This window comes from Mandrillus leucophaeus, unplaced genomic scaffold, assembly GCF_000951045.1.
Source record: "Mandrillus leucophaeus isolate KB7577 unplaced genomic scaffold, Mleu.le_1.0 Scaffold1088, whole genome shotgun sequence".
Classification (NCBI taxonomy): Eukaryota; Metazoa; Chordata; class Mammalia; order Primates; family Cercopithecidae; genus Mandrillus; species Mandrillus leucophaeus.
In genome coordinates, this window is record NW_012099076.1 from 38,193 (window position 1) to 50,531 (window position 12,339).

The following is a 12,339-nucleotide window of genomic DNA, read 5'->3' on the forward strand; positions in this document are numbered from 1 at the left end:
ATAGATATATAGATATATATCCTATTGGTTCTAACTCTCTGGAGAACCCTGACTAAAACATATGGCAACTTGAAAAATATAAACTGGTTCACAAATTATTTAAACAAACTAGTGAATGGTATACATTGAATCCATAGGGGGCTAATAAGGGTAGAATAATAATTACTACCATGGATTGGGTGCCTCCTTTGTGCTCAGTGCTTTTAAATACATCTCCATCCTCCAGTCTTCATGGCCACCTTCTAACGGATGAAAAAACTGAGTGGCATTTAATGTGCTCCAGGTCAATAGCCCCTCAGCATATAACTCTGACCTACTTGATGATTCCATGATCCTAAAATGTTTGGCTTCTATGAGCCTCGACTTCAGTGTGTACCCACAGTACTTTGTACACAGATACTGACACTCCTTTTCAGAGTTCCAAGTTTAATCTCTGTTGCAAATGCATATTTGCTAGAAAATGTTCTTCCTTGGAGAAGGACCTATGGCTCTCTAACAATGTTCCTGACACTACATCAGGAACGCTGGCCATAGTGACCACATCGGTGTACCCTGTGACAGGGGTTAGCATTAGGTGTGTAATGCTGAGTAATGCCGGCAGGGAGGCAGCAACTTCCTGTGGCCTTCAAGCTAGACTTGCTCACTCAACCCACAACCACCAGGAAAAGGTGAGTAACGCTTCCTGCCTGCCTCTGCCTGCACGGTCAAATTGTTGACAGTTGGCTCAGTTTCTCTTCTCACCTGTAAAAGGATAATGTTTCTGTAGCCTTGGAACACACGCAAGAATCTGCAAGTAGATATTTGGAATGTGCATGTCTTGGCCTTTTCTTCCACTGTTGCTGGAAAGAAACCCAAAGAACTTAAGCTGTGCTGAACTTTCCAGTACTTCAAAGTAAATTTAAAGGATTTCCTGTTCTTTTTACAACCTGTGGTCATTTCCCATTTACCTAAAATCGATGTTTGCCACAACTGAAATAATCATAGTTCTTCTAGACGTCTCTGAGGTGAGCCAAAAGGTCTTGGACTTTGAATCCAGACTTAGGATTCCATGATACACAAAAGGGGGTTGTACTTGAAATTTACAACTCTGTAGTGGAACTTGTACCCAGCAAATGGGCCGCCAGCCAGTTCAGCAGGTTGCCACAGTGTGGCCCTAGCCAGCACTGCCCTGAGCTCTCCGGAATAGTTTGCTTTCCCTCAGATTTTCTCTTTATTACTATTCTTAAAACACATATCATTTTATATAAAATTATCAACATAAATTGAACCATGATGGCCTTTCCTGCAACACGAAAATTTACATGCTGCTTTAAAATGTGTGTGCGTGTGTGATGTTGGGGTTGCATTCTTATCATCAAGGTACTTCCATGTCACCTGAGTCATTCAGTGGCCGGTAACGTGGGAACTTCAGGTAATTCTGGAGTGGCATTTTGTATCAGAATCCATGCGTTTGGGTTTTGATCTGTTGAATCAGTTATTCCCTTGAGAAGTTATGGCATCTTCTTAAGCATTCTGGTTGGCATTAAATTGTTCTCATAAACCAGCACAGAGAGAGAATAGAGCAGACTTTGGAGCCAGGCAGATTTAGGTTCACATTCTCACTCTTCTACTTACTAGTTCTTTGACCTAGGCAGGTAATGGATTTCTCCACACCTCTGATCCTTGCAGGTGGTCATGGAATTACACGGAACAACCAACAGAAAGCCCTTGTACAGTTTCTGTTACTAAACATGCCTGGGGTGTGCTGGCTCCCTGCTGGCATGGGCCACTCTCCTCTGCCGTTCTGGAGTGTGACAAGTCTCTTCTCGGGATTCTTTCAGGGAGGTCCTCCCAGGTGCAGAACTGAAGCTTGGCTCCATCCACGTACTTCATGTTAGAGAAACTTTTTTTTTTTTTTGAGGTGGAGTTTTGCTGTTGTCGCCCAGGCTGGAGTACAATGTGTGATCTCAGCTCACTGCAACCTCTGCCTCCTGGGTTCAAGTGATTCTCTTGCCTCAGCCTCCCGAGTAGGTGGGATTACAGGTGCCCACCACCATGTCTGGCTAATTTTTGTATTTTTAGTAGAGATGAGGTTTCACCATATTGGCCAGGCTGGTCTCAAACTCCTGACCTCAGGTGATCCACCAGCCTCAGCCTCCCAAAGTGCTGGGATGACAGGCATGAGCCACCACGCCCGGCCCATATCAGAGAAACTTCTAACTGTCCTCAATCCTGACCACATGGTCTTCCCCACCAAGGAGGCAATGTTCTAAGCTGCCCTAATTTAGAGCAAGAATAAAACTGCCAGACCAAGCACTAAAGATGCTCAAGTGCTCACAGTAGTTTTGTCATTAGCTTCCCCAGGAAATGGGAACTAAAGTGAAGTCAAGAACAGGCCATCCAGACGCTTGTTGGTCAAGCCTTCCTCTAGGAACGTGTAGCCTTCCCAGGTAGCTGGGGAAGGAGAGTTTTCCCAGGACTTGGTGTTAAAACTAGAAATTATTGGGCAAATAGGGAAAGCTGGCCACCCTGCTAATGTTGCCCTACCCAAGGCAGGGCTCCCCTAAATGGACACTGCACAGAGGCAGGGGTCCTCTCCTGGGCCTTGGCACACTGGGCAGCTGTGTGAGTTTTGGGTCTAGGTTCCTCCTAGGAGATGAGGGTTGAATGTCATGATTTCTAACACCACTGTTGGCCATAACAGTCTGGTCCTGGCTGAGTCGTACCTGCCCACCTCTCTAGATGCCTACATTGGTCTCTCCTTAGCACCTCAGGCACCTGGAAGGGAAATGGCATGAGAGGACTGGGGGGCACTTGGCAGACACTCCCCCTTTCTAAACTGTGGAAATGACTTGCCAAGCAGGTTGAGAAAACAGGTTATCGGGTCCTGATAACATCTGCCCAGCCTGAGCCTGCTGTTTGCCTCCAAGGGTGTGTCTGAGAGACAGCTCTCAGAGCCCACTTAGGGAAAACATACCCCTCCACTTCCCAGCTGGCCTGCTCTGGCCTGTGAGAGTCACCATTTATTTGCAATGTTGACTCCTCTTATTCTCTCCCTAAGTTTGGGTAGTGGACTCCTTCTAAAAGCCGAAGGAAGGAATGCAGTCTCTTACCAATGATCGCATAATCGGATAAAGGCTACAGGCTGCAGATTCATTTGTGGAGTGTTCTGCTTTTTGTTCGGTTTAGATTTCAAAGCTTTAAGCTTCAGGGTGAAAGACCTCCAGGGACTAAAGTTAACCTCTCAGTGAAAAAAGTGCCATTTACAATTTGCATGTTATCCTTCTCTGTTGCTTGGTTCTCTTTATATGATTTGGACTTTGGGTTTCTTTTATGGTCCAGATAGATCGGCCATCAAATAGAAATCATGAACTAATAGGCTCACATGAATTCATCAATCAGGCTCATGGCACTGCTCATGACATTTCCTCACTTTGCTTTCTCTCCTCCCTCCCTTCCTTGATTTTTGTCATCTATCATCCATCTATGTATTATCTATGTATCATTTCCTTACTGAGTATCTGCCCCCCTGCTAGAATGTAAGTCATCGATCAATGGCAGGGAGCTTGGTGAACCCCCAGTGCCTTGTGCAGTATTTGGCTCCTCAATACATGCGTGTGAGTGAATTCTGTGTGTTGTCATCAGTGACAACCTTGATTCAAGCTACTGTTGAATAAATAGCACAGTTGTTTTGATACCACAAGGCAAACAGTAGATTTAGGTTTACACAATTCTGTTGCTTCCTGTTCTCGCACTTGTAATTAAGAGTCCTCCTTAAGCTCAACAGTGAGTAATCAACAGGATGTACTGAAGCCAGGATCCAGGTCTTTCCACTCTGATCCTGGGGTTCAGATTCTCACTTTCTAAGGAAATTAATATGCTATTTTGACCTAAAGTTAATAGTTATTAGTGATTTAATACAGTCTCCCCTTCAGATCACATGTCAACTTTAACACAATTTTTAATGAGATAATATAAAGATGACAATTGGCCGGGCATGGTGGCTCACTTGTAATCCCAGCACTTTGAGGCTGAGGCAGGCAGATCACCTGAGGTTGGGAGTTCGAGACCAGCCTGACCAACATGGAGAAACCCCGTCTCTACTAAAAATACAGAATTAGCCAGGCGTGGTGGTGCATGCCTATAATCCCAGCTACTCAGGAGGCTGAGACAGGAGAATCACCTGAACCTGGGAGGTGGAGGTTGCAGTGAGCTTAGATGGCATCATTGCACTCCAGCCTGGGCAACAAGAGTGAAATTCCATCTCAAAACAACAACAATGACAACAAAAGATGACAATCAATTGTACTTGGACCGTTTCTGAACAGGTACAATAAGAGAGTTTCTACAGCAGGCTGGGTATCTGTCCATATTCTTCACAGAAATAAAGAAGTGATGTGTTTCTTCTCAAGAAAACCCCTCTTGGCCGGGCACAGTGGCTCACACCTGTAATCCCTGCACTTTGGGAGGCCGAGGCAGGTGGATCACTTGAGACCAGGAGTTTGAGATCAGCCTGGCCATCATGGCAAAACCCTGTCTCTACTAAAAATACAAAAATTAATTGGGCATAGTAGCGGGCACCTGTAATCCCAGCTACTCAAGAGGCTGAGGCAGGAGAATCACTTGAACCCAGGAGGCGGAGGTTGCAGTGAGTTGAGGTCGCTCCGTTGCTCTCTAGCCTGGGCGACACAGTGAGACTCTGACTCCGAAAAAAATAAAAACTAAAAATAAGAATAAAGCAAGCCTATCTTTGGATTCTTACCTAGGGTTAGGCATAGGCCACTGCAAGACTGAGCAAGACGGGCTCAGCCAGGGCAGCGAGAAGGACGATCAGGCTTCTATGACTCACCGGCTGCCCAAGCCTCCACACCCTCAGAGTGCCTGGTGCACACTGCGAGCAAACCCGACACAAGAAGAGTCTGCCTTCACTTAATTTCCTGATGAGAAAGATTACAAACTGTGCTTTTGTTTGTATCTTTGTGCCCATTTTCAATGACCATGTTAATAAAACACGAAGAAAAATATTTTAAGCAAAAGACTGGTGAAACAATTAAACACAACTGAAGGAAAGCAAAGTTCAGAATATTCAAAATTGCTTTGACTGCATTTCATCTTGAGGAAAGTTGATGATTTCAGGTGCCATACAACTCACCCAGGACAAGCCTTGGAATGCCTTCCCCTCATTTCTACCGATAATCTGATGAGAGAACACTCAAGAATGGTAGAAAACAGAAGGCAAGGAACTGTAATGAGCAGACTCTCATTTCAAATTTTTGCCTCATTATTCAAACGCAAAAATTAGTATTAATAAATGATAAAAATACTTTATTTCTTTAATACAGAATATACAATATTGCACTCCAGTTGCAAATAGTGTATAGAAAAAAACTCTGTTTAGAAACTGCCAAAGCAATTGTCAAACTCTACTAATGTTTCCTGGCATCACCAATGATAACCACAGTGCTGAACTTTGAACCAACTGAAAAAGGGCAATGTTCAATAAAGCCTCCTTTTTGTCAGTTTCAGTGCCCAGCAGTTTAACACATTCCATTATGTTTAATTACATTTTTTTAAATTGTCATTCTTTCATGAACAAATAACAGTACCTTGCAGCTATCACTATTGCTCATTCTCGTGGAAAGCAATCGCAAGCTTTTCATCCAGACTGAACTAAACAGTCTAATTTTTCTCAAAGTCACTCAGCAAATTGGGGTAATTCAGGTTTAGGCAAGAAGTTCTTTAGTTTTACTTTTTATATATATTTTTAGGGATAGGGTCAGGGTCTTGCTCTGTCACTCAGGCTGGAGTGCAGTGGTGCAATCATGGGTCACTGCAGACTTGAACCCCTGGGCACAAATGATCCTCCCACCTTGGCCTCTCAAAGCATTGGGATTAAAGGTGTGAGCCACCGCCCCTGGCTGAAGAAAGAACTTCTCACCTCTTACACATACTGAAGACATGGAGCCGTGGCATGAATCTGAATGGAAGGGAAGGAAAATTAACTCACTTCTTTAGGAGTCTGATGCCACCCAGTTCCCCTGTTCTTCATGCCCCTTTTCCGATATCTACTTCTAGAATTCACTCCAGCTGAATTATTTTCTTTTCCTGTACCACCACCAAAGGTGCAAACATCTCTAAAAGATCTTGGTGGTTTTAGTGGAAACCACTGTTTTTCTATTTTTCACCTATGATGTGAATGGTGAGTCTGCACCATTTTTATCTTAAATAAATCCACCCCAGGCTGCATCCATCCTGTTCTGACAGTAGAAAGGCATACACACGTTTACTTAAAGCTTTCATATATAAAATTAGTGGGACATCTGAAAATAAGGGAATTGGGTATATGAAAAGATCATTTACAAAACTGCTCTCATCTTTGACATTATGTTTTTTTTTTTTTTTAACTAAGTGCAATATAGTGAACAGCAAAATAGCAGCATTTTTAGAGAAAACTTTGGGGAAAATTCTTAGATCAGGGGACCTGCTGTCCTGACAGAATCTATATTCAGACAGGTACATCTGGTGGCCGCAAAGACTCCCTAAATGTGTATCTGGGACTTATTTGAAAACAAGTCACTATAGTACTGAGTACTTAATGGAGTGGCAGACACTCCACTTGCAGTCAATGAAAATCCAATTATACAATATACACAATGAGATGACCAAGAAAAACATGATTTAAAATTATACTGATAAAAACTAAAATCATCTGAAGTAAAATAAAACTATCTGAAGACTAATAACTGAGTGAAAATAAATATTTAGTAACCCAATGACCTACTCTCATGGTGAAATAGTTACAAAAATAGAATACAATATTAACCAAGACTTGAATAATTCAAAATGAAATGGTTAACAAAATATCATATCAATGAGAAACTCATTTCTCTCCCCTCCACATTCTTCTCTCTAATGATTTTCTTCTTGAAAAGATATATTTTGATACAAAGTTTTCGAAGAATTGGCTGGGTAACAAATTTTCTTTGGGTTATTTCTCAGAAGGTTCTGAATCTGAATCTATTTACTCTGGGTGTCATGAGCAAGTTCAGAATTAGGGATCCAGTAACCCCCATCAACATTCTCATTCCAGCCACCCTCAGGCTGTCCCTTGCTTCAAAATATGTCCTTTGTAGAAAAGAGTGAATTGGTGTCAAATTTGGGTTGCATATGTCATATGTGGAGGTGTGAATCAGATCAAGGGGCAGTGAAGAGGTCCTGCCTCAGATGCCTGTGTTCCGTGTAAACCAAAATTTTCTGTTCTTTTTGGAAGTTGGGAACAAGAGAACTATGGAGTACATTCTAAATAGTGCTGCAAAAGTGAAATATTGTATTCATCTGACCAAAGGAAACTCCAAGATTCTTCTGCCAACTCTCCAGAAACTGTCCAGTTACAAAAAAAGATTTTGTTTATCAGTATTTAAACACTAACTTATCTTTTAATGGGTACTTCCACATGCCTACACCCCAAATGGAGAATGACATTAATAGCATGACCTTGTAGCCCTCAAGTTATTTTAAAAGTGCTTTCTGACTTGTTAAATAAGATAAACAGTAGTAGAGTTGGGAATTAACTGTCATTTATAGTGCAGTAATGCTCTGGCAACTGGGGTCAGCGTGTGTGAGTGTGTGTGTTTACTCTCTTTTGGCCACAGAATTGAAGCAGAATATGCCTTTTTGTGATTACTTTGATTTAAATGATGCTGGTCAGCCCAGGATGGTCAAAAGGGGTACATGCCATGGCATTCATGCTTGGTTTTCATTTTCCTTGATTAAAAAAAAAAATCAACTTAGATATTGTTAAAATGCATCACAGTACCTCTTTGTCACCAAGTCAGTCAAAAAGATTTCCAAACAGCTTTACGGTTTCCAGCTGCCCTCTGGAAGCAACACTAGTTTCACCTCAAACAAGGAAAATGCCTCTTAGAGCTTCAGCTTGTTACACCTCAGCTAAATTTCAAGGTCTGTGTTCCCATATTCTCTGTAGTATTTTAAACCTTCTCAGAGCCCTTAAGCTTTGTCAATGGGATGCTGCATTCCTGGTAAAAGAGCAATCATGTGGTCACTTAGGCACGCTGGCCAAATGGTCCTGGGATCCCAAGTCACTGAAAAAATCCTTCAAAAAGTCTTCATCACCGGGAAGGTTTGCTTCCTGAGGAGTTAAAGAAAAAATAGTGAATCAACTCTAGTCTAGACAAAAGTTAGTACAATGAAAACTAAACATTATACTGGTCTGGTCCCTGTAGTTTTTGTTTTTTGACATTCTCTGCATTTTGAAACATCTTCTTTTGTATTTTAAATTTTGACAACAGGTCAGTAACTTTACTAAATACAGCTATCATCTCGTTTCTCTGGCAGAAGAAATTCCATCTCCCTGCAGGCCTTTTTCAGGGCTTTAAAAATTTCTCTTTGCCTCCAACTACTCATGGGGCAGTAAAGAAAACTTCTTTAAATGTTGGTAAGGCCAGTGCTAACTACTACAGCGCTGGACAACAAAATAGGAAGCAATGCAGGCAGTTGAACTAAATATCTGAGGGCAGACAGATTCCTCCCTTTTCAAACACCATTATCTCTTAAAGGCCCAGGTGCGGATCATGACAGGGAAGAGTGGCCTTATGGCTACTCAAGCCACTTGTTTGCCAAAAATGTGCTCCTAGTTGCATAACTTCCCAGAATAGTCAAAGAAGAAAGGAAAAGAAAGCTGGGATGTCCCGGGTTTATTCTTCTGCATCTTTGCAAATATGAACACAACTCTGTTCCAGGAGCTTTCAGTGGGCTTCTACAGGTACCTCTTTTTTCTTTGCATCAAGGATAAATGTGAAGATAGCTGTGGAATTGTCTGAACATTTTTGCCTTGAAATTAAGCAATGTCTTATCCCTAATTTCCCAAAGAACAAGTTATTTATGCCAGTATTAAAAGCAGCAACTTATATATTCTATGCAAAACAGAAAACCAGAAAGATCTAAATTTTGGCAAGTCCCCAGTTTGATAAATTGAAAGACAGGAAGATGACTAAATCACAGCAGATAAAATAGATATTTTCATAAACTAAGCTCTGGGAAACAGAATACCAAAATGACCCACGTACAACCAACTACTACTCATGGGTTCCCAGAGGACTTGTGTGCAGATTATATGAGTCATTGCCCAGTTCTGATAGTCTCAGTTTTGAAAAGCAATTATCTTTACCCCACAGGGCAAGAAACTTATAAACTTATTTAGTTCTATTATAATTGAGACACTTTTATTATAATTTATAAATCTCTATCTACCAAGGGGACAAAAACTTCTAGATTAAACATATCTGTTTTCTCTTTCACTTAGAAAACCTGCCTTATTTCATCTCAAGTTTTCTGAATCTTTCATGAAATCCTAAAAGGAATCCTTATAACTTTCAGCAGAAAAAGCACAGCTTATATTCCTGCTTCCACATCTTCCAGAAGTTGCAGAACTGGTCTCAGAACAAGAGACTTCTGCGGGAAGTCAGAAGACCGCCCCACTGGCCAGGTGTTCACACTCTGTCCTGGCTTTCCCTGCTGGTCTCCTCCAGTGGGAACACCAGTGCTGGGAGGCGGGGAGCTGTGAAGGCGCTGAGGTCATGAGCAGACTGTTCCAGTGATCTGGAGAAAGCTCAGGCAACTGTGTTCTCCTCATACCCTCAACCCCGGTAGCCAGGCAGTAAGTCTTTGCGTTGCAGTTTCAAAGATACAACACTGTCTTGGGTCTAGGGAAGTACATTAGTAAAGAAAATCTTTATAGTGCTGGTGACTCCAATTCCATATAAAAACTAGGGCAGCTTCTGTGTGACTGTCCCCCCTGCTCTGAGAAATAATGTGAAACTTCTCAGAAGACAGTTGCTGTTGTCTCCAGCCTGGAACAAATGGGATTCAGGTGGAGGGAGACATGAGGGAAGGAAGAAGCCCATGAGCCTTTTTCCTGCCTCCATCCTTAGTGCCTTCCCAAACCTGCTCTCCCTTTCCCTCTCCCTTCAACTATGTCTCTTGTCACAAAAGTGAAAGCTCTCACAGGCTAACTAAACTTCTTATATTTTTCATAGGTTCAAGCCTAAAAGGTCTTTAGGATATAGTCTATGAAGTCAATGAAATTCTCATTCAGGTCACTATTTTGACATTGGCTAATTCGAGATGGGAACCAGCATGGGTCTGGAGGGATCAGAGCAGGCTGCTTTTATTTTTATATTGTCAGGTTTTATTTTGGTTTCATTTGTATGCCATATTATTAGCTCACCACTATTTATACCACCAAGTCTACCTACTGCCTGCACATGCTCTGGCTACCTGGAGGGAGCTTATTCATAAATTTACTTCTCACGTATTTCAATGGACAACTTTTTGTTTGTTTGTTTTCCATTTCTGGGTTTCAATCGTGCAACACAGGTTATTACTACACAGACTAGAAAATGTAGAGGTTGAAAACCATCTGCCTATTTCCTTTCTTTTTATGGACAAAGGAAGTCTGGTCTATAGTTCAGGAATCACTTGCTAACATAAGACAGGCCCTTAATTCTTGTTTAGTGCTCTCTCCACCAGACAGTGTCCCTCCAAGGACCATGGCCACGCTCCAAAGCTCCTGCCCTACATATGGTGCCATCATGGAAATACCCTTGCCAGCATTCATTCATCTCAGATCTAAAAGACAATCTGTGAAAACTACCAATTAATGTTTGTTTGCTTTTTAGAACTTTGCCTACATATATTTGTTGGGGACTTAGGCTAATGGAAAACACAAATCTTCTATAAATTATAAGGAAGAACTTAAGTCCTGAGCCTTCTGAGTTCAAGAAAAAGAATAAATTAACTTCTTCTCATTAATTTTCATGTCTATACTAAAGTCATAGCCAGAGAAGTTATTGGAGATTTTTTTAGCTGTCGAGCATAGGTGAGCCCTGTGCAAACATCTCTTGGGCAGCCTCCCCCAAACTCTACAGGCTGCCATGCATCTTCAGTTAGTTTATCACAATGGCAGACAATAACTTCATCTCATGATTTTTAAAATTTACTTATAGCAAGTTGTCATTCAAGGGTAAGAGAAAAAAAAAAAGATGTTGCAATGTTTAAATTCTTGGTTCTCAAAGAGAGCCCTGAAAAGATACTTTCTCTTCACTACTTTCCAAGATGCCCATAGGGAAGGGCAGGGTAACAATGAGGACCAACACTCCTTAGTTCCCCAGTGAAAAGCAAAAAGAGCTCGAGGTCAATCCTGCACTACTGGTTGTCCAAAGGGAAGTTACTTCCTGTAGTATCATCGGGGCAAATAAACTATCGACTCTAGTTACAATCTAGTCCAATTTCCCCAGTTTAAAAAACTGAAGCTCTCAAAACAATTTAAATAAAATTTAGCCAAATAAAGATCTTTGTTGCTAAGTGAATGCCAAAGTGCTGACAAGATCCTGTAGAGAAGTTCTTACCACTTCAGCACAGGCCTCCAGGAAAGTGCAGGGAGCCTTCCTTTCTCTTCCAGGTAACACAGCAGCGCCTACCTAGGGCTGCAGGTGGACCGGTCAGCTCCAATCAAACATCAGGACCGCCCACAGCACAGGTCAATGAACTCAGGAACTAGGGCTCTCACGCTGTTTTCAGCGCAGGAAAGAATACTAGGGGTGTAAAACTGCTTTCTGGCAGCACTTTGGATTCCTCCTGTTTTCACAATAATAAGTCAAATGGGACATGTTAATTTGCAGAATTGCCTTTCCAGGCAGCCAGACGCAGCAGTCTCCTAAGGGCCTGGACCTGCAGGTGCCTGGATTGGTACCTTCTGCTCTTCAGCAGCGCGGGCTCAACTCACAAGCCTCTGCGTCCGTCTCTTGGGTCTCTTTCACACTGTAGCTCAAAATCGCACTCAGTTCTAAGCATCAGCTGTAACTGGCCATCGCCCAGCTCGGTCACACTCACCAGGACTCCCAGCCCCGCACACGGCCAGCCCCGCCCCAGCCTTCTGAGCACACACCTCGGGTCCTGCTCTGCTCCTGGCTGGGGGTCTCCTTGGCCTTCTTGCAGGTGTACAGCCACTTGATGATGCGGGCGTTCCTCTCGATGACCGAAGTGGTGCTGGGCACCTGCTCAATCAGCTCCTCCTCCTGCAGCCCGTCGTCGTCGCCGCCGCTGTGCCGGGAGAAGCCGCTGCCGGAGGTGGCGACGCTCACGCTGCGCACCTTGAGGGTCACACGGTCCGACCCCGCGGTGAAGTTCTCCCTCCCCAGGGCCTCCACCACCTCGGGGTCCAGGCCGCAGTACTGGAAGAAGGTGTCAGACTCGGCCAAGGCCGAGTGGCGGGAGCTGAGGTCCGACTGTGAGCGCTGCAGCTCCCGACGCCTCACCACCGGCGGCTCCGGGCCAGGGGGC

General features: G+C 43.1%; 1 protein-coding gene across 1 annotated transcript in view; it reads right to left on the reverse strand.

Moving 5' to 3' along the window:
- Nucleotides 1–5,283: 5,283 nt before the first annotated feature.
- Nucleotides 5,284–12,339, reverse strand: part of FAM110C (family with sequence similarity 110, member C) — an 8,177-nt gene continuing 1,121 nt past the window's right edge. The window contains exons 2-3 of the mRNA XM_011987468.1: nt 11,945–12,338; nt 5,284–8,128 (exon numbers count right to left, since the gene is read on the reverse strand). Coding sequence (XP_011842858.1) covers nt 8,109–8,128; nt 11,945–12,338 — 414 coding nt within the window. The 3' untranslated portion in view covers nt 5,284–8,108. The remainder of the gene's footprint in view (nt 8,129–11,944; nt 12,339) is intronic.